This window comes from Alternaria rosae, assembly GCF_020736505.1.
Source record: "Alternaria rosae strain MPI-PUGE-AT-0040 chromosome Unknown BKA58scaffold_4, whole genome shotgun sequence".
NCBI lineage: Eukaryota > Fungi > Ascomycota > Dothideomycetes > Pleosporales > Pleosporaceae > Alternaria > Alternaria rosae.
Genome location: NW_025763573.1, coordinates 796,057 through 824,035, shown reverse-complemented (window position 1 = coordinate 824,035; position 27,979 = coordinate 796,057). Strand labels below are relative to the sequence as shown.

Sequence of the window (27,979 nt, the reverse complement as noted above, 5' to 3'; positions counted from 1 at the left end):
GTAAACGTAGGCAACAAATGAAGCGCTCAACACCTCCACCTGGGCACCACCAAGAGCAGCATGTGCAGCGCGCTGTCATTGATACACGGACTCATCATTCTCTGCCAAGCACAGCATGTCCGCTGATCCCACTGCTAATCTGCAGGTCTTCTCCCCACCAGGTTCTGGCCGCTCCAGTCCCGTACCACGCTCCGCGCGCAATGCTGTACAAGAGCGTATGTTGTCGCAGTATGCATGCAGTATCAGGACACTGACTGCGAGAACAGCGCTGTATAGGAAAGACAAAAACTTCCGACGCTATGCCGCCGGTGTCGAACGCGCCCTCGCCCTCTGGGACACTGCGCAGCAGGAATGGGCCGACTACATATCTTTCCTGGGCCGGCTGCTGAAGGTCAATCCCGCCATGCTACCGCGACTATGAGACAAAGCGCTTATACAATACCCTCCAGGCCCTGCAAGCGCACCCTCCAGAGATACCCGTCATACCACATAGCGATACTGTCGCACTGCGATTAGCGCAGTGCTTGAATCCAACATTGCCTTCGGGCGTTCACCAGAAGGCCCTCGAAGTCTATGACTACATCTTCTCTACCATCGGTGTATGCCCGTCCCCCCCAAGTCAGCTCATGACAAGCTGACCAATGTCCAGAAAGATGCTCTCGCTCGTGACCTCAGCCTCTACTTCCCCGGCCTTGCCTCTGTGCTTTCCTTCGCCTCGCTCTCGGTCCGCCCACTCTACCTCTCCGTCTTCGAGAAGCATATACTGAAGCTCGACGGAGCTGCACTTCGCCCAGCCTTGAAGGCCATCATACTGTCAATTCTGCCGGGACTAGAAGATGAGACAAGCGAGGATTTTGAGCGCATGGTCTCTGCAACTGAGAAGTTGCGGAGTGCAGTGCAGGACAGCTCAGACGACATAGTCGAAGCCAAGAGTGCTGGTGCTTCATCTCACTTTTGGCAGTGCTTCTTCCTGGCCACCATCACCAACCCATCCAGGAGGCAAGGTGCACTTGCTTTCCTCGTGCGACGATTGCCTAAATTCGGCCGGCCAGAGCGGCGCAGCTCGCCTCCTGATGTCTCCAGACCTTCTGACACGCTATCGGGCGAGGCAGAGGCAGCTACATCCCCGGAACCAGGTCTCCTCATCCGCTGCTTTGAGTCAGGCCTGTCAGACCCTCAGATACTCATCCAACGGGGGTTTCTTGATCTTCTGGTCAGCCATCTGCCTCTCGATTCACCCGTCTTGCAGGAGCGCGTTGGAAAAGGGGATTTGGAGCGACTAGTAGCTGCAGCCGCAGGCGTTGTGTCGCGAAGAGACATGAGCTTGAATCGCCGGCTCTGGGCATGGTTCCTAGGTCCTGAGCCAACTGCATCTGATGTAAACGACAGCACCACATCCCCAACAGCAGACAGACACAACGTGTCCGCAGATCCTTCGGCACATCAAGCTGCTTTCTTTTCGCGATACGGTCTTGAAGCGCTTACCAATAGCGTCCTTAAGATGATCAACCGTCGTAGCACATTACCTTCCGAACGAGCACGTCCTTTCAGAGTCTGTTTATCTCTCATGGACCGTTGGGAAGTAGGTGGTTTGATTGTACCCGAGATCTTCCTGCCAGCGTTACAAAGCGTCTATGCATACAGCGAAACTGCATCCAAGGAACAAGTCGACGAAGTCATGAGAAGTGCCAGTGCATTCTTCGATGGCGTCGATAGCGGCCTCATCTGGGGCAAGCTCATTCATCTCATAACATCTTCCCTGCAGACGGATGATGACGAAGCATTACAAAAGATGAAGCTGGCCAAGTTTGTTCAAGCCCGATTCAATCTCAAAGAGGAAGACATGCTATTGCATCATATGCCTCTTATGGTGCTATCGACACTTGTTGCTTTGAATGAGACCTCTGGCAAGACCGAAAGCTCCTCAAAAGGCGCACAAGTTGTAAGCCTTGCCCTTGAGATCGCAGACTCGCTTGTTCAGATAGTTCCAGATCGGTCATTTCAAGGTGATAAACCAACGGAGCAGCAGCTATTGGCAGCTCTCAGGATATCACGAGTCACCGTGTCCAAGAAGATACGTGCATTCTATGAAGAATCTCAAGGAAGCTTGGATGCAGCTGACCCGCCTTTCGATCCGCCACTGCTTGGTCAGATTGCGCTTCGTGAGGCTTCTTGCATGTTCACCGCATCTATGCAGTCGAATGGTTCCGGCATCACTGCTGAGATGCCTTCCAAAATTCTATCCCATCTGGTCTTCAAAACTCAATGTCTCAAGGCCGTTGAAGACATTGACCTAATTACCATGCTTGCAAATGTCCTTCACACATCGGACAAGACCGACAGAGATCCTTCATTTCCACACCTGAACGCTATAACAGCCGTCTTACTCGCACTCCAGACAGCACTCCCATCAAGACCTCACATCGCCTCAAGCCAATTACCTGAGCTCATCCATCCTTTGGTTCGATACTTCTGGCGGTACCTTTCGCCGACATCACCCAAGTACCATGTCGAAACAGCCCGATCATTGTTACAGTTACATACCATTGCGCCTGCCAGCCGGATGGTCGAAAGTGCCATCGCCTCGATCATTGTAGAGCAGAATGGTCAAGATGCCGTTTCGAAGAGCTCATCAGACTGTGCCCGACGTTTTGCGACATTATGGACGCACATTATGCATGAACTGAACCTGCAGTCAGAAAAGCGTGTTAATATTACGCGCCGACCAAGTGGTAACGTTCCACATGTCTCGACGACTGCAAGCGATTTTCACTCTATCTTGACAAGGCCGCTACTCTTGCTCCTTGACACCCTGGCAGAAGAAGGGTCGGAGACGTCTACGTTTTTGCAGAATTGGCTACCAGATACGCCAAGCTTGAACAGAGTCTTTGAGGTCCTCGCAGTTCATATCCAATCACTCAATTGTCTGTCAGCTTCAAGCAATTTGGCACCTAATACGACATCCCAGGGACCACCAGGACGTTCCAGAAGAGACGACACAAAGGAATGCCTGTACTACCTCAAGCATGTCTTCAATGTCATCAAGCAGCCATCACATTTCACGTGGGTAACTCTTGCTGAGGTCACTCTTGCCTGGCCAGAACCATCCTCACCGCGTATTTCCATCCAGGAGTGGCTCATACGTACATGTTTGACGACATTGTCGCTTCAAAACGGCTCGTCAGATACAGTTTTAGAGCCTCACATACATGAGCTACACCGGTTGTCGGTCTCTATGATATCGCAAATCTATCGAAGTCCACTTGCTGCACCACTTCGAGAGTTGGAGCTTGAAGTACCTCTGATGGCAAGGTTAAGATCAGCCAGCCCGCCCTTGCAGAGCCTCTTATTAAGTGCAGAGTTGGCCGCACTGAAACTCCGCCTTGCTCGTCCGCCAGAATCAACAGCAGAGCCAAAATCTTCGAATCATCCTGCCAATCGGTCGCGCCTTTCACTCGCAATCAACAGAGACTCGGAAGATCAAACACCGGCGCCGATTCCTCCACCTCCACAACTTGTTGAGTGCTTGAAGTTTGGATTTTCCTCCTCTACCAGTCGCCTCGTCCTCGATGACTGGATTCAATTCCTTGTTGAAGTTCTGCCCATGTTTCCTGATACGATATTTCAAAATCTCTTGCCACTTGTAGAGTGTCTTTGCAAGCAGATCAACCTTACATTCGAGCAGCTCAAGATTACATTCGCAAAGAATCAACCCGTACCTACTGTCTCTCCCGAGTCGACTCTGATATCTCTCATGAACGGACTGGAGCAGATTTTGGCCAAGGCACACGAGCGCTTAACTACGCAGGAGACGAAAGTGTCTGCCAACAAGTCTCCAGAACAACCGCAGGGTTTCTTCAGCAATGTGGTGTCTGGACTAATTTCGTCTGATACGAACCAGGTTCGCACGCCAACCGCGAACAGTAGACTTACAGTTTTGCTTTGCTTCCAAGATACTGTTCGCATATGCTTTGCGATATGGTCATGGGGTGGCTATGGGAATATGCTCGAACTACAGGATCACACGTCAGCGTCATCATTCGCTTACACCTCTTTACGCATGCGCAATCGGGCTCGCCGCACGTTGGAGCATCTCTTCGCTGCGGAAGCTTTGGAGTGCTTGGAGACGTTGGTAGTTCTATGGGCGCATGCAGAAGTTGACAATGTGCGAGGAGCAGCCATTACAGGGCTTCTAAACGTCCTCAATGGCTCGAAGCCAAAGCATACCATTCCAGCAATATTCAACGCTGTATACAGCCGGACTGATCCTGGGGCGTTGGACACCAACCGACTATCAACACTGACCTCTGATCTTACTGATGCTGAACTGGTCGCCTTTCTCGTCGAGTATACAAACTCTTTGGAAGATGACGCCATGGACGAGATCTGGCAGGACTGTACTTTATTCCTACGAGATGTGCTCGCAAATCCTCTTCCTCATCGACAGATCTTGCCTACATTGCTGGAGTTTACCGCCGTCATAGGGCAGAAGGTTGATAACACCAACTTTGGGGAGCAACGGAAGATGAGAAGGGAGCTTGCCGTGGGTGGATATGCTTTTTTCGAGTGAATTGTACTGACTGTTCGAACAGGATATCTTTGCCAGGATCTTGACTGCCATTTTCACAACGCGTTCAATGGGATATCTACAAGACACGAACCAAGCGGTAAACGAAAAGCCAGCTGCTGTGACTAATGGAAATCGTGCGCAGAAGCGAGCAACCGATGTCGTTTCTATTCTCACCACCATCGTACCGAAACTATCGATCATCCTCGTCGAGAATGACCGTGTTGCGAAGGTCGTTTCCGACGTATCAGCATCCGTCATCGGACCAACCTTTCGCGCCAAAGCATTCCCTGAAAACGTATCGAGAAATACGTTGGATCTACTCCAAGGCCTGACCAAGATCTCGCCAGGCAACAAACTTCTCAAGAAAGACATCTTCGATGCTTTCAATGACCCCAAGTTCTTCAACACGCCGCTTTATCTACTAAGAGAAGCTTGGCTGCCTATACTTGCGCAATGGACGCAATCGGACAAGGAGCGACTGCCTGAGCTACTTGCACGACTGTCTGCGCCAACAACGGCTGGTATAATGTTTGGAGTTGGCGCGACATCTGCGCGGCAGGAAGCCGACCGTAAAACCCAGCTTACATTACGTCGCATTGCCCTTCTCATCCTTGCGAGCCCCGAAGATGCTTTCACACCGAACATACCACAAGTTTTGGAGAAGATTGTCGAACTGCTCACCGCCACGCCAGCATCGTCACCGTCTTCAGTCACCCGTACAGACGTCATCGTACTACTGCGCGCCATCATGTTGAAGACGTCGCCCGTCCATCTAGCGTCGCTTTGGCCAGTTGTGAATGGCGAATTGACATCCGGACTATCTGCACTCCTACCAGACGCTCCGAACAAGGAGCATTACAACAACGCCGGCATCATTCAGACTTGCAAGCTGTTAGATGAACTCGTTGTACTAGACCCTGACGACTTCCAGCTCATGGAGTGGCTCTTCATCTCCGACACCATTGACGCAGTATATAAGCCCGACACCCCACCAACGCTCATGTCTCTTACCGATGAGATCAACGAGGTCCTTACAAGGTCCTCGATAGCACCTCCGGCTCCTGTAACTGCACTGAACGGGTCGGATATGGATGAGCCCAGGAGAACGCTGTTCCTAGACCCGCTTATCGAGGCTCTCGAAAAGGAAGAAGGTGCTGCGGTGTTGGAGATGACCAGGGGAGAGCTGGTGAATCGGTTGGTGAGGCCGTTCTTGGGTAATCTGGCAATGAACGCGTTCGAGGCTAGGTATGGGGGTGGGGAGGCGGACTGGCAGGGGATCTGGGAGAGTGTGGTCAGAGATGCGGGGGCTTGAGCTCAATCAAGAGTTCGCTGTGTTCACTGAAGTCTTTGTTGTCTGTTGGCATACGTTTACATTGATGGCATGTAGTAGTAGTAGCAGCGCATATCATACAGGTGACAAACCACATGTTCCATAACCTGAAATGCTCGCGCAATTGCACTTCATATACCCACTCCACCCAAGTAGGCTGATATCCTTCTGCAGGGGTGGGACAGAAATACGTATACATGCGTCGTTATGCTTTGAGAAGCTACAGCAACGTCGATGGGCCACTGGCGCAACGCAGTCGTAATAAGTGAGTGCCTCTTCTTGCGCAGACAGTGGTTTCCACATCCAACCCTGGGGCTCGATTTCGGCTCTTTGTCTACTTTGCTCAATGTAGCCAAGTACAAGATAGCCAGATGTTGCTGGCACTAAGCTTGCCATGGAGCCATGAAGATGCGCGACGCCACCAGCATATCGCTTCTTCTATGCCTCGAGTATCCGGTATAGAGCCAGCCAGCCAGCCTTATGGACAAGGGTACGCGACGCATTTGGGGATAAATCCAATCTTTCATGAGTCGCATTCAGTTTCACTCGGAGTCTTCCGAGTCTTCCTCGCGCATGATAGCTTCGCACTGCTCTCTTAGCTCCTGTACACCAGCGACGCCCTTCCATTTATCCAATATCCTCCTGACCTCATCCCATTCTTTCTCCGCCTTCTCATCTTGGTCCTGGTCTACCATATCCTGCAGCCGCCGTGGTGTGTCCAGAACCCATCTTACAGTATCCTGCTGTCTCCGCTTCTTGTCCGTGTTTGATTTGTCTTTGTCGTCCTGCTCGACCCGTATGCTTATGCCCAGTCCCTGTTCTTTGGACTGGTGGCTGTCCTGTAACGAGGATGACAAGGACGCGGCTGTCTCGGCAATATGGGAGATGGCAGGGCCGAGGGTGTGAGTGGTGGGCGCGAGGGGGTCCATGTTTCCGCGCATGCGTCGGATGGTGCTTGTTGCGGAGAGGAGTTTGGAATAGTTGTCGTAGACGAGTGACTTGCGGTCGCTATCTAGATTTCTGATCTCTGTTTCAATATCAGCATTCCAGATCTCCGCTCATATGCGTCGGGTGACTGCTCACGAGACACCAAGTCTGCCTCAACCTTCAGTACGCCCTTCAGTCCTTCTTTGGCGAGCAATGCCTCTACAAAGGCTTCTGCATTGAAATCCGCAGCATCGAGCTCTGTGAGGGTCTCGTCTTCTTCTGGCCCTAACTGTGTTCTCGAAGATTCTTCGGATATTCTGGCATCTGGAGTGGCGTCGCGGGGCGCGTTCTTGAGGCCATAGAACTCGCGAAGGGCAGCGCGGTTTCGGCGTGCGGCTGGGGGTGGGCGATGCGACGAGCTGCTGTCGATTGAGGTGCGGGTCAAGGAGGGGCTGCGGACCGAGGAACTGGCGCGGGGTGAGGCTATCGTAGACATGCCGTGGTATGCCTTGTTAGTTGTTCGCTACGTTGCGAGATTTGGTGGTTGGAGTGTTGGAGCTTGAGCTTCATGTGAAGGGCCGAGGCCACCGTTGGGGAAAGAGGGCCCCACGTCATTCGGCGCGTCGCGTCTCCCACATCGCTCCGCCTTATTCGCGAACAAGCAAAACCGCGCATCCTCAAGAAAGGGTGCAGTTGATCACCGACATGGCAGCTAATCTCGCAGCCGAGCTAACGCAGCACCTAAATGCCCGCCATCTCTACCCTACCGCAGCCTGGCTGCAGGGCTTCCTCTCCACCACCCGACCCAACACGCCGTTGCCCGCCGTCAAGCAGACAGCCCACTTCCGCTTGCTGGCTACTGATATCACCACGTCGCTCAGCCAGCCTGCAGGATCCGTATTTCCCGACGATGTGCTAAAGGGTACTACAAAATCCCGCATCGTCCCTGGCCCAGTCGTCTGCCAGGTGCTCGACGTCGAAGATATAGGCCACTCGCGCTGGTCGCAGGTTGAATCTATCGAAGCGCAGGAGCGCGGCGAGATGACAAAAGGAAGGGAGATTGTGCGCGTTGTGGAGCAAGAGAATGAGGGCACTGCCGAAGCTGCGGCTCCTGTGCTGAGCAAAGGGCCGTTCAAGCTGCTACTGCAAGATGCAAAAGGCCTCAAGATCTATGCCATGGAGCTGAGGGGCATAGACGGGCTCAATACCAATATGACCATGGGCGTCAAACTTGTCCTGAAGAATTTTGACGTGAGGAGAGGCGTCATCATGCTTGAGCCCAGCAGTGTCCAGGTGCTGGGCGGGAAACTGGAGGCACTCGACAAGGCCTGGAAAGAGGGAAGAAAGGAAAGACTCATGGCAGCTGCCAGGGTAACAGGGTAGACTGAGCATAATGGTTGTATGTGCAGAAGCATAATAGCACTGGGAGTAAAATAAAAGTCGATAGATTGACGTTTCTTACCTCTTCTTACATAGAGGCCTGCCACATAGCAAATAGCGAACGACCGAGTGGTAGAATAGTTTGTTACACTTCACGCTTGACTGACAACAGCACTGATTGCTATGGATTTGCTCAACATTAATATTACTCACACAAGACCGTCAGTCTTGCATCTCACTAAGCGTTGCCTTGCATTGCTCATTGGACTGTCGCGTCATAGTGAAATGTTGGGAAAGACGCGAATGTCGGTCATCAGTAGTAGCAGCACGATTGCTTAGTGATGCATGAAGCTACTCGGCTGTATGCTTAGAGAGATGGCCAGCATCTGAAAAGATACTGGGGAAGGCTGAACATGACGTTCCCGGAATTAGCTCGGCCTCGGCGAGAGGAATGCGATGATAATGCGCGAACAGCGAGGTCGTCGTTTAGTGAGTGCTTTTCCGAAGGCTCGCGGGTCAGAATTCTGCTAGGGGAGAGGATGGTGAAGTCGATATTCCCGCAAGTGTGATAATATATGCCGCAATTGAATCTAAATAAATATGCCTCATTCGAAGGCATACCCAAAGCGGTAACGTTCTAGCGAAGACCCGCGTCGACGTTAGACTAAACGCTGTGAAGGACAAAGCGTGGCTGAGCAAGCTTTGGTCTGCGTGAGGCGTACACGTTTGCAACGCGTCGCGAAGTGAGCTACTTACGCGGGGTTATAGTGGTTGTAGAAGTGTGGTGGCTGAGGCTGTTGAAAGCGCACGTTGGGTTTAGTAAGTAGTCGACTCATACTCTCTCAGTCGACGCGGAGTCGCATTGCAGCATTGCGTTGCTATGGCACCGCAGCATGCATATATGCCACCGCCGGATTCGCGGCGTTGGCGGTCTCCTGATCAGCCTTGTACAGCTTCAGCGGTGAAGTCGACCCGACGGAAAAGTGTCGAACCGAGTCGTACCTTGATTGGGCCCATGTAAATCGCACGACTCAAAGGCAGCAAAGGGCTGTGCGTCTGTAGATGAAGGTACGCGGTAAACGCAATCCGGTATGCGTAGCGACGGCTGAAAGCGCCACGAGATGCACTTTCCTCTTTCGGGATCGTTCGTCCTGGAAGCACGCCCTCACCGGAGCCCGAGTAGTGGAAAAGGGCGGAGCGGAGACGGATGCTGTGAACGCACTGTTCACCGTTTTTTGTTTGTGCCTGACAATAAACGCACAGATGCCATAAACTCAATATCTTGGACAATCGGGCTGTAGGAGCGCAAAAGTAACCAAAGTGTTCAGCCAGCAGGCATGACGACGGTGCAAAGTTGCTTGTCGCAAATTGACTGCCTCGGAGCACGCAAGAGCGAAGCTCCAGAGGAAAGCGCATGATCGTGTCATCAAATTATACTGGTTCATGCAGGGTCGTTAGCGGGTTTGTCAGAGAGTATTTTTCAGCATCTCTGACAAAGCCAGCCCTCTCTACCAATGACAGCGCGATGCAGCAAGCTGCAGGCGGGAGTTAGTAATAGGGAGTCGGAGACAAGCAGCATGCTCCTGGGTCTTGTTCGCAATTGATGCCCAGGTGTGATTGGTACCCTGGGTCATTTCACGATAGTTTGCTTGGGCGCGGGGGTCAGACTGACTGACAGGTCCGCGTGGCCCGCCCAGCTAGACATGGACGGGTCGCTTGTGACGACGCGGACGAAAGCTGTGAGGAAGCGAAAAGCCGATGTGCTAGGCAGCCGGAAAACCAAGGTTCCAAGGCGTCGGCCGAAGCGACGACTCTATACGAAGGTACGAAAGGTGCCGGACGTCAGCCTGTGTGGCTGAACTGCTGTCGTGAGCCTAACGTTGGTTTTGTCGCGCGGAGAGACTCGACGCCAAACCAACCTCGCGCAATGAAGGGATTAGTGACCCCTTAGGCGAGACGGTGGACACGTTTGACAGCCACAGATTCAGGGCTGACCGCTCCGCCTGTACAGAGGTCCGTGGCTTAGCCCTGACGACAGCGCATCCTGGAACCGCAGGCAGCCAGGCAGCGCAGTTTCGCCCAAGCACCCTCTAGCTCGAACAACGCACCGCGAGGATATTAGCAGGGGAAACGCGAAAAGCGAAGAGCCCAAAAAGAAAAAACCCTGATGGCGCGATGTGGGCGGACGATGAGTGATGCAATGCATCGTGGGTTAGTAAACGCCGACAAGAGCGAGACCCCGATTACCCATCGCGTTGGCATGTGAGCATGGGCAGACTGTATATCCGCGCAACGTCCGGCGTCCGCTTCGTAACGCCCGTATGGGCATGCGGGCGAAAGTCTCTACGACCGACCGGGCTGTATCGTAAGCCGCGCTAGCACCCCTGCAGTCGTGCCCAGGTGTGAATCATAGTGTGTTAGCTCACCGCATCCGTCCTTGCTCGGCCAAGAGCGGTGGAAACATGCCAATAATCCCGAGCACCCGTTATCCATCCTCCATGCGCCAGCGAAACATAAGAAACACGCCTGTCCTCGCTTCAGATTCCATCATCATCAGCTCACACACCAGTCCACCACTCCTCGGCGAATTATAACATCACTACTCGACAATCTTCAGTCGATCAACATTACATCACACATCTCGGAATCTAACCACGCTCGGATCACCTTCCCTCCATTGGCTGCTGCTTTAAGGTTTGTACCCTCGTTCTCGACAGTCATAAAACCAACCTGACTCACAATTTGTAGGCTCTCATATACTACTGCCTTATACACACCAAACATGCCTTCTTCATCACACCTCCGCATTCAAACTTCCTTCGAGCCCTTCACGGCTGAGACTACCCGCTCCCACTTCATCTCATCACCACCGCAAAAGAAGCAGAAGATGTCGCTCACCCAAACCTACTACATTGCTGCCTCTGCCCGCTCCAAGCTGGGCAAGGAGGCATGCAGGGCCGACCACAACCTCCGCCTTCTCGTTGGACACGCAAACCTCCTCGACAGCCTCATGGTCGAACTCCAAGACGCCGAACGCCAGCAAGAACAGTGGTTCAACCAGACCATGGCCAAGGCCTCTAAGACTGAAGAGTCCCGACACATCCAATGGGCCGACAGCATCGCTGAGGAGGAAGACGACGACGACGACTCCGAATCAGACTCCGAGTCTGAGAACGAGGACGACTTCGACATGATCGCACTCCCTCGCCGCATCGCTCAATCACCGGTTCAGATCAGCACAATGGAGGTGGATGAGGATGAGGACGACGAGGAGGACTTCTACGACGACATGGAGGACGACTCAGAACTGGCTCTTACCCGGGTACCATCGCAATTACAATCCCCACCCGAGCTCACCTACGAGGAAGAGTCCGACGACGAGTCTCCACCCACATCGCCCCCGCAAGCCTCCTTCAACTTCACCGAGAAAGAAGCCATGCTCACAACAACCTTTTACGACGCCAAACCAAAATCACAAAACATCGAAGATCATCCGCTATTCATGGATACCACCGCTCCGCTCATCTCAAGTTATTAGGCCAGCACACTACCATGTTCCGACCTTTTGATTTTTGATCCAGCGTTTTCAGCGAGCGAGTCCTTTACAGCATAGCGTAGCATTTCGAGCATTATATCCTCTGTTTTCTTTTATTGGCATATACCGCAGGGCGGTCGGGATCTTCACAGAGGATCTCACAAACAACTCTACTCAGATATTATTGGATGGATAGGGGGACAGGACGATTTAGGATATTGGTCTCGAGCGGTTCGACGTCTCCCGAAGGCAGTGGTCGAGACTCCCGCCATAGCTAGAAATTTCAACGATGATCATTACACCCACAAAAACAATCTCCACGCTTTTCTCAGGTGATGCGCTGCTATCGCTGCACGCTGCATGCTAATCGATCCTGAGCAGGTCACAGGTACACTCCCCATGCATGACTGATGAACTGTCAACAGCACACGACACAGCAACAAACCCCACACATTACAGTTTCCTGTCAACATGCCCAGTCACACATCTGGTGCTGGGAAATTCCTAGGGTTGACCGACTTTTGGCCAGTGCGTCAGACCCTGGCCCCTCGCATGCCTCCCGCATAGGGCGGGCACTTCGCATCGCGGACGCGGCTGCTTTTCGCCGAGCGCGCCTTGCATGGCTGAGCGACACTGTCGTCGCAACGCTTGCCTGGTGAAAGTGCACTTCCGGTCAGTCAACTTCGTGTCCCCGCATACGCAGAGTAGGATTTGCGAGCTCGATTGCGTACACCGATCGCACCGCCCCACGCACCGCCGAGTGACCATCCACTTCTGCCTGGGAAGATCTGGTGTATGCAAGGCATGCAGCCGCAAGCAGCCGGGTCGACTCGGCGTTTGGTTCTGCCCACGTCCGAAAAGCGTGCGCAGGCAGACAGGCTGCTCGGGGTTTGAATGTATCCGATCGGACACAACAGGAGCTCGCGTAGGGGACGGTCACGTTTGGTTCCGCTCGGGCGAAACGCGGGCACATGAGCCAGACTCGAGCGGATCATCTGGAACGAGGTTATCCGTCGCATGCGGACATGCATCCATCCTCTATTCGCACTCGCATCTTGATGCACTTGACAGCTGTAGGATGAGCGGTCAATGGCAATCTGTTGCGAAACCCACTTGTCGAGGGCTTCTGGACCGCGAGAGCTTTGATCTGAGCAAGGTCTCCCGTCTCCACACTGTCAGAAGTTGAAGACGGAAGTTACAGCGCTGATCTCTCCTTTTCCCCACGCTCCACTGCTGTCGCGGCGATACCGGCACTGACCCTCCACGATGCTCGTCTCGAAACGCTACCATGGCACGAGAGATGATCAAATCTCATATCAGACTCGGTACCAAACATCGAGTCAAAACATATCCATGCCCTCAATCTCGAGGTTTCAACATTTTGTTTCGACATGGCGGTCGACGAAACGATTCAGACAGCTAATCTTCTCACAACCATCGACGATTTTGCTTTTACTAGAGACTGCCTGCCTCAGTCACACCCGCTAGCTGATGCTGCGCTGTGGTTCGCGAGACCTAGTGAAACAGGTACGAATCTAGCTTGCGCGTAGCCAGCTCTACGCAATCCGCTCGAATGAAGCGAAACCCTGTTTCCAAGTTACGGAGGTTTCTTGCGATAACGTGTCATCTCGAATGTTGCTGAGCTGGCATGCCAACTCAACTGCTTGGGTGTTTCTGGGCCGCGTCGTGCCTAGCAACGCCTCACGTCCCAAACATGCTGCCCTGTTCCTGAACGTTCTCCCATCCAGGGAAGTCGGGGCTCAAACAGGGAAATGGGGCGCGCCTTAGGCAGCCACGATCTGACGATCAGATCATCCACGCCAACATGGTCCGCAGTTTCGCCATGGTGGCTGCGCAACCCAAGTGACATAATATTGTCACTGAAACCTACCTAGATAGCTATCATCAACAATGTTGCTGATGTCATCCGCATGTAGCTCGGATGCAATAATGTGCCCATCTCACTTAGTAGGATATGCTGGTCATCATTTAACAATGGTGACAGAACGGTGAGTGAGTGAGGCTTTAGACGATCGTCAATAGTTCACCAATAAGAGCGAACCATGCTGCGATGTTGATCATCCGGGGGCGGAGCGGACGTACGAGGCGGTGATAAGATAAGATAGATTGAGCCACATCATCAGCCACGTGCCGTATCCAACGAGTGATCATGACCTCTGTGTTTCCCCCCCCCCCCCCCCCCTCTCTCGCAAGCTTGCGATGACCGTTGCTATTCTTCCGAGGTCGCTTGCATCATCAGCAATTATCCCTGATCAAGGTCTGGACTCGTCTGCTTCAATAAGCTGGTTCACATGATGACGCTGTCAACGGTCACGGCGGAACCAGGGTCTATGACATATTCATGTCGAGCCGGATTCCTCGGACGCGTTCTCCTCGCGCGCCGGGCAGCGGAATCTTATCTTTCCAGTTCGACAGATCGATGACCTTGCCCGATTCGGCGCACATCATGTCGATCAACCCCGTCACGACAGCAACGGCGTCCGCGGGTTGCCAAGCACTCCATCGCACTTCGTATCGTTCACTCAGATGGAAGCGCAAACCTTTCTCACACAGTTTCAAGATTTTGAAACCGAGTGTTCAACGGCCAAGTTGCCCGTCGGCTAACGCTTCCCTTCCCAGCACACGCAGCACATCCAGAAGCGGACGTACGTCCGGATCCGCTCGAGAACCTCGCGCCGACCCGCACCGAGGCAGCACATGTTGTGCAGGAAGCTTCTAACAGCTAGCACGGAACAAAGGAGCCCTGAAGTCGTTTGGCCAAACTCAACGGCCACAGGAAGAAAATTTGACGGAAAGAAAAGCCGTGGCAGATGGTGACTACCATCTAGGTACATCCCAGTTCCCGAGGTCAACGCATTCCCCTCATACCAGCACGTGTTCTGTGAGTTTGCCCATGGAGAATTTTCTGCCTAGTATGCCCGGTACACCAACACCAGCGGACAGGAAATTCTTACACAAATCTACGAAGATCCACGGAGGAAAAAAACTTTTTTCGTGTGTGCGAGTACCGAAATCTGCACTTAGCGTATTGTGTGGGTGTCACGCCATTGTCGAGGCTAGCACCTCGGGAGGCTGGTACCTGGATGTTAGTCTCGCCCGAGCCTCGGGTGGTGTACACCGCATCATCGTGACATTTCTGCGTTGGTGTTGAGGCGCGTGCCTGCCGTGATGTGGGTCGGTTCGCGGTAGCATGTGGCCGCGGCAATGCATAGGTAGTACGCGCACACTACGCTTGGGGAAATTTGGATACGCAGCCAGGTTTCCCGTTGCTGCTGTAAAGCGGCGTGGGATTAGGGGTCTTGCAGAAGTTTCTTCTAGCAGCTTATTCATACTTTCGTATTCTTCTCGAATGCTCGGTGGTAGGGTATGGTACGCCTCGGCTTTACCAACATGAAGCCACTGTGGCGTCCTGATCAGGGTAAGACGTTGGTCGAGGTCAAGAAGCAGCTTCTTTTCACGGCAAACACCGTTTTGAGGAGACGAGCTCGAGCTGGAAAGCAACCATCGGCTTTGTCCGCTCGTGGGATGGCCAACGAAGCTACTTTTGAGCCCAATTCTAGCTGGGTTGGATATTTCAGCTACGCGTTGATTCTGGGCACATACTTTTTTATCGTGGACGCTATGAACAAATGCTGCCAATTCGGATCACTATATCGTTTTCACCCACTAATAGCTGAAAGGCGGTGTTTCTTCACAAACACTTCTTTTTCTGACACATGTCTGCTTCAACTCGTCTGTCGATGTATCATAAGCACGTCGTACGATGCCTATGTATGCCATCATCCTCGGCATTGCTCTTGTAGACGCTGGCAGCGGCTCATTAGCAGTCTGATCCCGATCATTTGGGAATTGGTATCTAATAAAAACGACGTCCTGGGCAAGACCGATGTATTCATTTGTGCAACAGGCATTCTCAGCGCAAATGTGTGCCTACTGGATATGATAACGATGGTAGCAGTTGATGCTGGTGTATTGTGATACCGTGACTACATACATGTTGGATTTTGCATTCTCGAGGTACTGGTCAGACCATGAGCTTGTACGTTCAGTACGCAATGTTACAGCGACGTACACTGGACAGAGAAGAATGGTCTTGGTCTAGAACAATCGCAGATCAAGACGTGCGTATGCAATGTCATGTTTATACAAGCACGTCACGACTATGAAGCTACAGATATGCCATGATATCAGTGGTTAGAGTTCACTGATACCTTTGTCCAGTAACTCAGGTTGCTTTTCACAAAAACACGTAGCTTAGACGGCGCTTGCAAGACGTTTAAAGAAGCCACAGCATAGCTTAGCAATGGAATCTATGGACATGTGTTTCATTGTAACTAATGAGAAACTAGCTGGGATATGAAGAGGGAGGGTACAATGATGTTTTCCGGTTCCGGCTTGTCAGACGAAAAGAAGGTAACAAGCTTGCCCTTATACTCCATTTGAAGCGCGTGAAATAGCAACACTAAGAACAATTACAAGCCGTCTTCCGTCCAAGTAAGTTCAATCAACGCGCTCATCAATCGCGTATGCCGATCACCATGGTCTCTTTTCCCGTCTGGACATGAGTTTCCGAAATTCGTAGTCTACTCTGCGCTCATCCATCCCCTCTGGTTCAGGGCGATCGTCGTATAAAGCGCCCCCATATATACCGCCCCAAAAACGAACGCATTTTTCGCAGTAGCAGTCGCCGAGGCCGTCGCAATCTTCGCTGTCGCCTTCATCATTACCTTCTTCTTCGCTGCCGCTTTCTCCGTCACCTTTTTCAGAGTCTGATCCTTCTTCAGTAGCGTCGCTTCCAGAGTCATGCTCACCAGTTTTCTCTACCTGTATACAAGACATCGTTAACGCCCCCTGTTTACCCGCGAGGAACGTAGTGTTCCATTCTATCCTCATGTACCCGTTGCCCAAGAACCAGACTTTCAGATCGCCCTAAGCGCACCTCAAGTCCACAACCATAGGATCTAAACTTGCGTGTTTTGGTCTTCTAATGGGAAAACTCATAACACTATAAGGTTCGAAGCTTCCCTTCATGACAAAATCGGCCACCACTATTTGCTTCTTTGTGGTCTTCATATCCCATGAATCCCATGATATTTTTTTCAGAAACCAGAGAGAGCGCCCCATATCGTCATCAGGCCAGCAGCGGTCCGGGCCAATATATTGCTCCCAATATTCGCGACAAGCTATGTGCCATTTCGTGTTGCAGAGGTTCCCAATGGGTATTTGCTCGCCGGCCTCAAGGCGTAGGGCGACATGGCTCAGCCATTTGTCTACCTCTGCTTCGCGCTGTATGTCTTCTTCTAGAACCTTTGCCTTCATCGTATCATGCTTGCTGTCATCGTGGAGAAATGTACAATCTAGAGGTCTGTCATGGCGCGCCCTGCCACTAGTATGTCTCGATGGATCTTTGATGGGGATGCCGATTTTTTTGTCCTGCAAAGTCTTGGTACGCTTGTCAGTGACTGCTATTGTGCCATGTAGGTCGTCGCATGGCCGCTTCCTCTCTAGGCGCCCGGGGTCGTTCACAGGCGTGAAGAAGGATGTTATGCAAGGCTGTGTCGTATCTGGGAGCAGACAGAAGAGATGATAGTTTTAAGTGAACGAGTGTACGAGTGTTTGATGACGGTTTGCGAGCAATAAAAAGATTGTCTTGAAGCTCGGAGGACTCATATGACCACCAGTTGATCAGTACACAATAGCCGATATTATTAGCAATCCTCGGAGCGACAAGACATACAAGCAACACATTGACAACACATTTCATAATTTGCCCATCGCGCCGACAACATCAAATGGGCTTCAGTATGGCGGCTCAGGCCAAAAAGAACCTGTACAACGTATCACTAGCACACAACAACGTCGCTATCATCTTGCATATCAAGGCATACAGTCACAACATGCAACTAAGTTTTGGAGGCGTATTCTGACAATGAATTGGAAAATATCTACGTGCACTCTAGTATTGAGAACCTGTAACAATACCGCCCATCCTACCACTCAACTCGATTTTTTTGAGTTGCTTAACAAGCAAGAGTTTACAAGGAACGTTCACCCTCCTTCAGCGAGGTAGATTCATCAACCTTCTTCTCCTCAGCGGAAATACCGACGGGCTTATCCTCTGACTGCTTTTGCTCCAAAGGTGCACCTTTGGCATCAGCATCGTTGTCTAAGTCCGGGCCAGAACCAGGGAATGCACCGGGCGCGTCGGTAGAACCGGGTGCAGTCTTGGAGACCAAGGGTTCTTCTGGCGAGAGGGCAGATGATACCTTGGAAGCAACTGATCCGAACGCTTCCGACACTTGAGACGTGGCCTGCTCGAGAGTCGATGGAGCTTTCTCCTTAACCGCTTCGGTCGCAGAAGCAGGTTCACTGCCTTCCTTTGACGTAGTCTGTGCAAGTTCGAGCTCTTTTGGCTCTGGTGCAACATTTCGATCCGCTTCATTCTCGGTAAGAGTAGGTTCGACTGTCTTAGTCGAAGCATTGAGTGATTGCTGAATCTGGGCTGCCATCTTTGCAGCAGGCACCTCGAGATTACCATCCTCTCCGAAACTCCAGACGTGTGTCACAGGACCGAAGCTCAACGACTGTCTTGGTACATCAACTTCAGCAGTAACAGTAGCGGCAGCAGCGGGTGACGGAGATGCAGCAGGCTTCCTCCGTTGCGGACCCTTGGCTCTACCCTTGCGAGCATCTGGAAGTGGTGCTGTCTCCCTTTGCGCCTCTTCGTCTTCCTCGGGTTCACGGACCTTAGGCGGTGGATGAGGGCCAACTCCAAGTTTGCTGTTGAGATCTTTCAGGAAACCAGCCTGGAGAGCCGCAATCTTCGAGCCAGCGGGCCGGGCGGGAACGGGCGGTTTCGCCTTCGTCTGGGGAGAGTCGTTCTCGCTAGTCTGTGAGTCGACAGTTGGAACTTTCTCCGCAGAGCCAGTAGATGGCTTGCTTGGGCGTGCAGGTATCTGTGGCTTCGGTCGGTCTGGAATGATGGGTGCTTTCTTGTCATCGGCAGATGGTTCCCTTTTAGCTGGTCGAGCTGGAATACTGGGGCGAGCCGGCACCGGGGGCTTTTGGTCGATGGGAGAGTCGTCGGCATACTCGTTCGTATCCTCCATCTGAGGTGTGCTGACAGTAGTCTCGTATAATCCGTGGGATGGCGCATCCTCCCAGATATCTTGACTTGGGAAGCGTTGCTGCATTCCAGGGCGACCCATTGTCTCGTCACGTACTTTTCCGAGGATCTTGTTGTCTGCGGCGAACTGTCTAGTGTGGTCGGGGAGGAAAGACTTCTGATCTTCCTTGTTGATCTGAGTCTTACGCTGCTCTTCGGTGTTCGGGTCTTCAAAGACCTTTGCAGGACTCACGCCATCGTTACCTCCAGCAGTCTTTGGCTCTTCTGGCTCTTGAGGAGTGTCCACGGTAGTTTCGAGCTGTAAACTGCCAGGGGTATCCTCCCATACATCTTGACTGGGAAAGTGGTGTCGGGCGACACTGGGACGCTTGAGCTTGTCGACCTGAGATTTGGGTTTCTTGGTGTCATCCTCATCCTCCGGAAAGAGAGGCTCATACTCCTTGTGCGACTCTAGTGGAGTACTGCCACGATCGTATTGTGCGGGGCTGGGAATCATACGTTGCTGCTGCGTGCTGTTGTTCCGACTCGAGCTCCTGCTATGCGTGCGCGGCTTTGTGACATATTGCGGGTTGCCATCTTCATTGAGCGTGTATTCGTTGCCATGGCGCTCCATTTCAGGCGATACAGCAGGCTGTCTCCATTCGGCGTCTGGGTGTTTCTTCAGCTCATCGGAAGCTAGAATGGGCGTGCCATATCCGCGCTCAGTAACCCATCCACCTTTCTCTGCTGTGTTTCCGCCCTCGGGGCCAAGGTCTTCAGTTGGTGGGTCATAGCCTCCGCCGTGAACCTTGCTGGAGCGGTGGGCAGGAGGGTCGATATGGATGACCTCGCCCTTGTCATTGACCTCTTGGCCGGCTTCGTTACGTAGAGGTGAGTCGACGTAGCCGCCCTTGATTGAAGCAGGGCGACCCGATGATTGCGGTCGAGGAGAGGCCATGCGCGAAGCATATTCCTCCGTGGCTCTGTAGCCAATCTGTTCGTCGGGTGTACTGACTGCGTCCCGACTCGTGCCTGTAAAATATGATCAGCAACAGCTGATGAATAATGGAGCTGCAATTGACTCACCCATTCCAACATCCTGAGACCTAGTGTGCACCAGCTTGTCAAGGTTATCGGCACGCCAGTGGTAATCCTTCCTGTTCTCCTGGATATGAGGACCGTACTCGCCGGCCTTCTCGCGCTTCAGATCGTCCGGGTGCTTTTCGTACCACTTCTGCTCAAAGTCGTCTGTTGAGATCTTGCCGTGGCCGTGCATGCCGTAGCTGCCAGGAGGGCCATGGAAGATTTCACGGCCGCTCTTGGTGCGCCCGTGATGGCGACCACCGGCTTTCTGGTGGAAACCTATTCCTTGAGCTCCGGGCTGTTGCGCATAGGGCGAAGGGCTGGGAGCTTGAACGTCTCCAGCATTGCGGAACATGGGTACCTGAACACCAATTTCGGGAATGCCATGTTCGTCCTTGTCGTTGTAGAGCGAGCTGGGGCGCGATCCAGCGGAAGATCCTGAACGGCCAGTCTTGGCCTGAGAGACCCTATCATCGACGGACAGCTGCGAGCCGACGCCAGCAGCGAGCGCTGTCTGTGAATCGGTCCGCGTCACCGCCTGGATCCTACTTTTGGCGGTTGAGCTTGGGACCGAGGCTGTAGGAGCATGCAGCGGCAAGTCTCCTGCCACGTTCTTCATATGTTGTGGAGAGCCTCCCTGGTTCTCCGGTGTGAGAGTCTTTGACAGGTCTTCGAAGCTGGCGTACTCATTGCCTTCTTCTCCGAGGGAGGGCATGGACACGCTCGGTGGGCGGGAGGGCAGATCGGTGCTAAGGCGACCGCCCTCTCTAGGCGGTCCACCATGTACGTAGGTCGGGTCGTTGAGCGGGGAGCGGGCGTATCTGTCTCCAGCGGGAGAGACGGAGCGTTCGACACCGCGCTTCGGGCGTGGGGGAATCTTGGGGACATCCATATGGGTACCCTGCGCAGGAGAAGAGCTGTTCTGGGCCCGCGCTGGGCGTGGAGGTATTGTTGGTGGAGCACTCATTGCTTCTGTGTCGGTTGCTCGGCGGGGATGTGGGGTGTAGGTGCGGTAGAAACTACAAGTCGTTCAATGTCAGTGACAGGTCCCAGCCATTGAATGATGGAGATGTGCAGCGTGAGCGAGCTGAGAAAAGTGCTCAGGTCTGGCTCGGGCAGTTTCCTGCACGTGAGGCCAATAAGCGCGGCTGCGACTTGAGAGCCCAATGATGCTGCACAAAGCGGATGTGCTGTACTGACCTCGGAATCCGCAATTGAAGTGGAGACTAGAAGTGAGGCTGGCAAGAGGGGCAGATAGCTTGGTCGGACACAGCCAAAATGGCGCAAATGAATCGGTCCTGGAGCTGGGACGGGGCACTTATGTAGCAGAGAGCTCCAGGGCTTGCGACCCGCAGTATGGCGTATGGGCCTGCACGCGGCCATCATCGTCATCCCCGCAACCTGCATAGGTACCTACCACACGTTGTTTGACTGGTTTCTTCCATGGTCCAGTCGTTGGTGCCACTCATGCAATTGTTGTAGTGGAGATGTTCGACACGTCCACGTCAACTTCGCTGTTGACAGATGCATTGAATCTCCATGTCCCACATGCTCGCTAGACGCTATTCTACATTGGGGAGTATGCGCTTGTTGCAGTCGCATAGACGTGTTTCGCAGCCTGGGACATCCAACATTGATCAAAATTCGCACAAGTCACACTGCAAAGCTCTCGACATCACATGTGCGTTTGTTTAACTTGCATCCATCAGCGCTATAGCAGGATCTTCAACAGCTCCGGCACCGCCGCTAAATCGCTAGCGTTCCCCGCGCCGAACAAGTGTGGTTCCTGGCGAGCTTCTGGCAGCCAGTTATCGTCATCCTAAAAGCGAGCAGATGCCAGGTCAAGTTTGGCGTTTCCGCTGTCGTGGTCTGACACTACCTGTGCTCGTCACGGCTTTCTTAGCAACGATAGAGTCAAATTCGAATGGTGGCTGAGCAGACGAGTGCTGCACTCTCAGGAATGTACACTCAAGGAAATGACACCCAAAGCTTCTAGAACATCGTCATAGGGACGACTCATGTGGGCCCTGCGCTCGTCTCTATCGACCAATATCTGTGTATAATTACGTAGGTGCCCCCACACACAGCAAGACGACATCGTACACGACAAATGCACAATCGTCACGGGAACGCGATGAGTACGGAGAAAGCATGTCGCGTTTAACCGCCTAGCAGTTTGGCTAAGCGCTTCCATATCCAAGAGGCTCTCTTACAAAACATGGCCCCAGAACGCCCAGCTGCTGAATGATGCTACAAAGAAGTCAAATCATCTCCTGTAATCGCTTTCCAATCGGCTAAGCCCATCATCTCCGTTCTTGTGATATCAATCGGTTCGTCCGTCGGTCCTTCTCTCTATACGCGTGTCATTCGTTCGGAATCGTCGCACATGGCTGTTGCTTGTTGCCTAGTTCTGCCTCCACTCTATATGATCATCTGTGCGACTCCCTGTCCACCGAGCGTCTTGCTGCCCTGGAATTGCTGGCCCTTGAAACCGGCAAGCGCATAGAAGACGGCTGCGAGCAGCAGGAATACGGCCGCAACGATCAGGCTGGTAGCCCGAGCAGCAATGCTGGCCCATTGTATGGCGCTCATCGCCGCGTAGATGGCCGCGCGCATGTAATTGGAGCTGAATTTGCGAATAAAGGTATCGAATTTGGGTGAGGTCGGGCAGATGCGGAGGAGCAGCGGTATTTCGATGAAGATGATGATGAAGGAGCATACTCTGCGAGTTGATTAGCTAAATTCCCAGCGAAGATGTGTGCGCGGAGAACGTACAAACAGACAATGCTAAACGCGATGACCCAGTTGGCGTTGAAGATGTTGGCGATGCCCAGCGCAAAGCAGAGGACTATACACAGTACTCCGGTCCTGCCGAAGAGTTAGTATGACATGCTGCAGGCCGTGGACGTGTGCATAGCAGCTGGCGTGACTGACCATTGTCCGTAGATACCTGCGAAGATGCCATGTCAGCAGCAAGTTACAGCTTGACCAGCGGATATCTTACTGAAATTCCTCGACTTGAACTCTTCTGCGAGCGTCATTTTCGCGGTGTGATGGACTGCGGTATGCGTCTAGCTTTTCGAGGTAATGCGCAACGTGGTGGGTTGGAGATGTGTAGATTGCGGTTCCGGTGGCTTTGTTGCTGGCGCGGGCTGAGTGAAGCTTTGGCACAAAGTATCAGGCGAGGTTTGATATCCTTTATTGGAATGTCGTGCGCCGCGTTGGTGTACGTTGCGCTGCGTAATGTGATGGTGGCTGTGCAGTGAATCGGATTGGGTCGAGTGAATGTTGGTCGGTGCCTGGCGTTGCGATGGCAATGGCTGCGTTGCGTGCTTCTTGGTAGCTCAGCCCTCGGTCGGATCGCGGCTTCCACGTCTACGTAAACTACGCGCTAGTGCTTGCCGAAACCGTCTTGGGCCGGCACTCTGCGCCTGAGAACTCGGACCTGCACCTTCAGTTTCAGAACATTGTGTATGGCCGCGACTGCCTCACCTTGGAATGACTGGAATTTGGCAAGCGAGGGAATCATGGACGTCTCTCGTGCTTGCGTCTGCCGCGCTCGGGCTGGCGCTTTACTATCTACATGCACAGCAAACAGCCACTTTGACAACTGCGGACCCTTCGCAGGTGAACACAGAACCGTGCCAAGACGACGAAGCGATTCACGTACCAGACGCCATGGATCCGGAGGAGAGAGCGTATCATGAAGGCTTCATGCGCGAGGCTATTGCCATGGTGAGTCACATCCTTCACTTTGTACATACTCAGCTATCTCCTGAATTCACTACATGTTTGATCCCTATGCTGACTCATCATCGCTGCAGGCCGAACTTGCACTCAAGAGTGATGAGACCCCCGTCGGCTGTGTCTTCGTCAAGGACGGCGAGGTTATTGGACGAGGCATGAACGAGACAAATCGGACCCTGAACGGTACCCGCCACGCCGAGTTCGTCGCCATTGCTGGCATCTTGTCAAAGCACCCCATCAGCATCCTCAACGAGACAGACCTCTATGTCACCGTTGAGCCATGCGTCATGTGTGCGTCCATGCTGCGCCAGTACGGCATTCGAGCCGTCTACTTCGGATGCTGGAACGAGCGTTTTGGCGGCACCGGAGGTGTGCTGAACATTCACTCTGAGTATGTATCCTTCTTTCCTCACACCTACATGCATTGCAAGTACTGACTTCAATAGTGCTAGCGTCGACAAGCCCTATCCAGTCACCGGCGGCATCTTCCGAGAGGAAGCAATCATGTTGCTCCGGAAATTCTACGTCCAAGAGAACGAAAAGGCCCCTGAGCCTAAACAGAAGAAGACGAGGGAGCTGAAGACAGAGATCCTGCCTATGGACGTTCACCAGCCCAAGTCGACCCCATCACCTGCTATTCGTGCTCCGGCTAATGCGACCTCGACCGGATCCATCCCGACACTGTCTTCTTTGACCGCATCCGCCGCCGCCGCTGCAGCTGTCGCGGTCCCCAAGACTGTGTTTCCCACGCCCGGCCAATCTCGTCCCAGTTCTGCTAGCACAGCTCTTGTTTGAAAACGCTTACGATGAATGCATACTTATACCCAACCATAGACGCTAGGACGAAGCAGTGAAACCGAATGTATAATACCTTATGACTTTTACCTCAATAGAATACTTGTTGTTGTTCACTTATGCACATGATTGATTTGAGATGGCTGAGAATACGATACCTGCATCGTGAACCCGAAAGGAAGCAGAAACGGCAATGGATGGTTGGTACTGAGTTTGGTATTGAAACGGGATCAGGGAGGCTTTTAACCACCTGTATCTTATTTCTCTCCTCCACCACCTGCAACCAACTGCACTACCATAAAGAGAGCGATGGCCCACCAGTATCTGTATTGTAATCAGCATAGCCTCTGATAGCGAACCTTGCCCCAGTACGTACTTTTGCAAGAAGGTCTTCTCCGGCTCTTTTCCGTCGAGCTTCCCCTCCGCATTGAGCACGATGGGCTTGTTCAAAACCGGCTTTGGCCCAACATTCCTCTTCTTTATCTCCACCTCAACTTCATCTCCGCTGCCTTTCGCGCTCGTTCCGAATCCAATATGGAAAGGCTCCCCCTTCTCATCAACGTGAATGATGAACTTCTTGTGGTATTGGTCGGAGAAACTGGCCGCTGACGTGACAATGCCTCGCCACGAGCCAGATTTAGGATCGGTGAGACCAACGCGAAGAAGGTGGTCAGAGGCGTAGGAACCTGTGGGCGGTGTGAAGGAGGCTAGAGTGCCAACGGGTTGGTCTGCATCGTATTCGATCTGCGCAAGCGGAATCGGCGAGGGGATGACGGCGCTGTCCCCTGAGGCTGGGACAGAGGAGACGTAAAGCGTGACCGATGATGCGACCGCAAATGGTAGCAGTAGAAGTCTTGACAGTAGCATCTTGGCGCGATGGTGCAGTCTGTTGCTATCTGTACCAATGCGCAATGGTGTTGGTAACGGGAGCTGGAACTAGCCCGAGAGCAACGGCGAATTGTATCACCGATGGACATTCACTCAAGCGAGCCGTGCTTCCACAACCCCTCCTTCTCAAACCATATCTCCTGAGACTTACATACGGTAAAATAATCCTGCACCTCCGCTTGATCCGGAATCGCACCGATAGCCATGATCAGCCGTGATCCAAGACCTCAACTTGCTTTGCGTGGCGTTGCCTGACCAGCCAGCAGTGGCCCAACAGCATCCGGTATGCCTGAAAAGGTGGATCCGGTGCTCACGATGCCCACATTTCTCAGTCTGATCTGTGAGCAGATCGACGCTCAGGCTCGAGACGACCCTGACGACTGGTAGTCCGATTGCACAGAAGGCTGGGGTTGCTGCCCCACCCCCACCATACTAGAGCTCCCCAGAGCTCTTATGAGCTCATCCCGCATTGACAGCTGTATTGTAGCTCAACATTATTTCTCGCGTCCTCGGGCGTTCTACTAGCTTTTCTTCAATTCAAAATACCATACTGCTCTCACTTTTCCATACTCATACACAGCAATGGCGATTCCTTTCCGCCAGTCCCAGCGCAAGCAGTCGCGTCAACTGTCAACAGATCCCCGCAATGAGCTCCACCCTCAAGTCGACCACTACATCGGTATCGATGTTGGTACCGGCAGTGCCAGAGCCTGTATCATGAATGATCAGGGAGATATTGTTGGACTGGCTTCAGAGAACATTGGCCTGTGGCAACCACAAACTGGCTACTATGTACTTAACCCGCGCCAGGTAATAGTGAGAGCCAAAACTAAAGCGAACCCAGGAACAATCCACAACAGACATCTGGCGATGCATCTGCTCCTCGGTTCGCCGAGCCATGGATCAGCACAACATCGACCAGAGCACCATCCGTGGTATCGGTTTCGATGCGACCTGCTCGCTCGCAGTCTTCAGAGACGACACGGATGAGCCTGTCGCTGTCACTGGGCCGAACTTTGACAACAAGGACGGCAACGACCGTAACGTCATTCTGTGGCTCGACCATCGACCTGTCGAGGAAACAAACAAGATCAATGCCACCAAGCACAACCTGCTTCGCTACGTTGGAGGCAAGATGTCCATCGAGATGGAGATTCCCAAGGTATTGTGGCTGAAGAACAACATGCCGAAGGAGCTATTCGATCGTTGCAAGTTCTACGATCTGACTGATGCACTCACACATCTGGCTACTGGCAGTGAGAGCAGAAGCTACTGCAGTGTGGTCTGCAAGCAGGGCTTCGTACCAGTTGGAGTTGATGGTAGTGTCAAAGGCTGGCAGGAAGACTTCCTCAAGGAGATCGGCCTCGAGGATCTATGCGAAGACAACTTCAAGCGCATGGGAGGCGTTGATAATGTGGTTTGTCCTTCGCTACTATTCTTGACGGTTCCGACTGACATGCACACAGAATGGACGCTACCTCACTGCGGGTGAGCTTGTCGGTACACTCAGCGAGAAGGCTGCACAGGAGATGGGTCTGCAACCCGGTATTGCAGTCGGAAGTGGAGTCATTGACGCCTACGCTGGCTGGATCGGTACTGTTGGCGCCAAAGTCAAGCTCGATGGGGATACTCTTGACATGGACCAGCCCAAGAACGATGTGTCGCAAGCCTTCACACGTCTCGCAGCCGTAGCTGGAACATCGACCTGCCACCTTGCCATGTCCCGCGAGCCTGTCTTCGTTGACGGTGTCTGGGGCCCGTACCGAGACGTCCTACTGCCAGACTACTGGATGGCAGAAGGAGGACAAAGTGCAACGGGCGAACTGCTCAAGCATGTAATCGAGACACACCCAGCCTTCAACGAAGCCGTGTCTGTCGCTGAAACCTACAACACCAACATCTACGACTATCTCAACGAACACCTCCTCGAGATGGCAGAAGCGGAGAAAGCCCCACACATCGCCTGGCTTGGACGCCACTTTTTCTTCTATGGTGACCTCTTCGGCAACCGCTCCCCTATCGCCGATCCCAACATGAAGGGATCTGTCATCGGTCTGAGCTCCGACAAGAGTCTCGACGGCCTGGCGCTATACTACTACGCGACCATGGAGTTCATTGCCCTTCAAACACACCAGATTGTCTCCGCGATGAACGCGTCCGGCCACGTCATTTCTTCCATCTTCATGTCCGGTTCCCAATGCCAGAACAGTCTGCTTATGCAGCTCATGGCCACTGCATGCGACATGCCGGTCCTGATCCCACGATACGTACACGCGGCTGTGGTGCACGGCGCGGCTATGCTGGGTGCAAAGGCGGCCAGTACCGACAAGGATGGAAACAGCGAGCCACTCTGGGACATCATGGACAGACTGAGCAAGCCTGGTAAGACTGTGAAGCCACTGGCTGACAAGACGGTCAAGAAGCTGTTGGATGCCAAATACAAGGTGTTCCTGGAGCAGTGTGAAGGTCAGCAGAGGTACAGGAAGGAGGTGGATGCTGCCATTGAAGGATGGACTAGCAAGTAATTCTCACAGCGCGATGGTAGTCAACGACACGAAGATATTAAGAATGACATCCATCATTAATTAGAAATTTATT

General features: G+C 52.9%; 10 protein-coding genes across 10 annotated transcripts; 6 read left to right on the top strand and 4 right to left on the bottom strand.

Annotated features, from left to right (window-relative positions):
* Nucleotides 1-11: 11 nt before the first annotated feature.
* Nucleotides 12-5,882, top strand: BKA58DRAFT_419855 (cellular morphogenesis regulator dopa; the record flags this gene model as incomplete). Its single annotated transcript, XM_046172728.1, has 5 exons — nt 12-215; nt 267-391; nt 450-599; nt 650-4,543; nt 4,593-5,882. Exons 1-5 carry the CDS (start codon nt 116-118, stop codon nt 5,880-5,882), a joined length of 5,559 nt encoding a protein of 1,852 aa, XP_046026002.1. The 5' UTR covers nt 12-115.
* Nucleotides 5,883-6,442: 560 nt separating this feature from the next.
* Nucleotides 6,443-7,323, bottom strand: BKA58DRAFT_313957 (Vps51/Vps67-domain-containing protein; the record flags this gene model as incomplete). The annotated part of the gene is made up of 2 exons (XM_046167451.1): nt 6,443-6,957; nt 6,984-7,323. 2 exons carry the CDS (start codon nt 7,321-7,323, stop codon nt 6,443-6,445), a joined length of 855 nt encoding a protein of 284 aa, XP_046026001.1.
* Nucleotides 7,324-7,485: 162 nt separating this feature from the next.
* On the top strand, nt 7,486-8,415 carry BKA58DRAFT_145187 (uncharacterized protein). Its single transcript, XM_046164675.1, has one exon. The coding sequence runs from the start codon at nt 7,533-7,535 to the stop codon at nt 8,208-8,210; it is 678 nt and encodes a 225-aa protein (XP_046026000.1). The 5' UTR covers nt 7,486-7,532; the 3' UTR covers nt 8,211-8,415.
* Nucleotides 8,416-10,805: 2,390 nt separating this feature from the next.
* BKA58DRAFT_145156 (uncharacterized protein) lies at nt 10,806-12,053 on the top strand. Its single transcript, XM_046164673.1, has one exon. The coding sequence runs from the start codon at nt 10,990-10,992 to the stop codon at nt 11,743-11,745; it is 756 nt and encodes a 251-aa protein (XP_046025999.1). The 5' UTR covers nt 10,806-10,989; the 3' UTR covers nt 11,746-12,053.
* Nucleotides 12,054-14,837: 2,784 nt separating this feature from the next.
* On the top strand, nt 14,838-16,019 carry BKA58DRAFT_145161 (uncharacterized protein). Its single transcript, XM_046164674.1, has one exon. The coding sequence runs from the start codon at nt 15,130-15,132 to the stop codon at nt 15,739-15,741; it is 612 nt and encodes a 203-aa protein (XP_046025998.1). The 5' UTR covers nt 14,838-15,129; the 3' UTR covers nt 15,742-16,019.
* Nucleotides 16,020-17,671: 1,652 nt separating this feature from the next.
* BKA58DRAFT_381971 (altered inheritance of mitochondria protein 21) lies at nt 17,672-21,160 on the bottom strand. Its single transcript, XM_046170061.1, has 2 exons — nt 19,955-21,160; nt 17,672-19,900 (listed from the first exon to the last, which is right to left on the bottom strand). The coding sequence occupies exons 1-2, from the start codon at nt 20,916-20,918 to the stop codon at nt 17,799-17,801; spliced, it is 3,066 nt and encodes a 1,021-aa protein (XP_046025997.1). The 5' UTR covers nt 20,919-21,160; the 3' UTR covers nt 17,672-17,798.
* A 1,212-nt stretch (nt 21,161-22,372) lies between these two features.
* Nucleotides 22,373-22,815, bottom strand: BKA58DRAFT_312461 (TVP18/Calcium channel flower; the record flags this gene model as incomplete). The annotated part of the gene is made up of 2 exons (XM_046167380.1): nt 22,373-22,673; nt 22,727-22,815. Coding segments are annotated over 2 exons (390 nt in total), but the record flags the coding sequence as incomplete, so codon positions are not given.
* A 559-nt stretch (nt 22,816-23,374) lies between these two features.
* BKA58DRAFT_336402 (cytidine deaminase-like protein) lies at nt 23,375-24,595 on the top strand. The gene is made up of 3 exons (XM_046168255.1): nt 23,375-23,686; nt 23,776-24,089; nt 24,145-24,595. The coding sequence occupies exons 1-3, from the start codon at nt 23,450-23,452 to the stop codon at nt 24,491-24,493; spliced, it is 900 nt and encodes a 299-aa protein (XP_046025995.1). The 5' UTR covers nt 23,375-23,449; the 3' UTR covers nt 24,494-24,595.
* BKA58DRAFT_381964 (uncharacterized protein) lies at nt 24,596-25,517 on the bottom strand. The gene is made up of 2 exons (XM_046170060.1): nt 24,870-25,517; nt 24,596-24,817 (listed from the first exon to the last, which is right to left on the bottom strand). Exons 1-2 carry the CDS (start codon nt 25,358-25,360, stop codon nt 24,751-24,753), a joined length of 558 nt encoding a protein of 185 aa, XP_046025994.1. The 5' UTR covers nt 25,361-25,517; the 3' UTR covers nt 24,596-24,750.
* Nucleotides 25,498-27,978, top strand: BKA58DRAFT_381962 (FGGY family of carbohydrate kinase). Its single transcript, XM_046170059.1, has 3 exons — nt 25,498-26,173; nt 26,226-26,795; nt 26,848-27,978. Exons 1-3 carry the CDS (start codon nt 25,964-25,966, stop codon nt 27,904-27,906), a joined length of 1,839 nt encoding a protein of 612 aa, XP_046025993.1. The 5' UTR covers nt 25,498-25,963; the 3' UTR covers nt 27,907-27,978.
* Nucleotide 27,979: the final 1 nt, after the last annotated feature.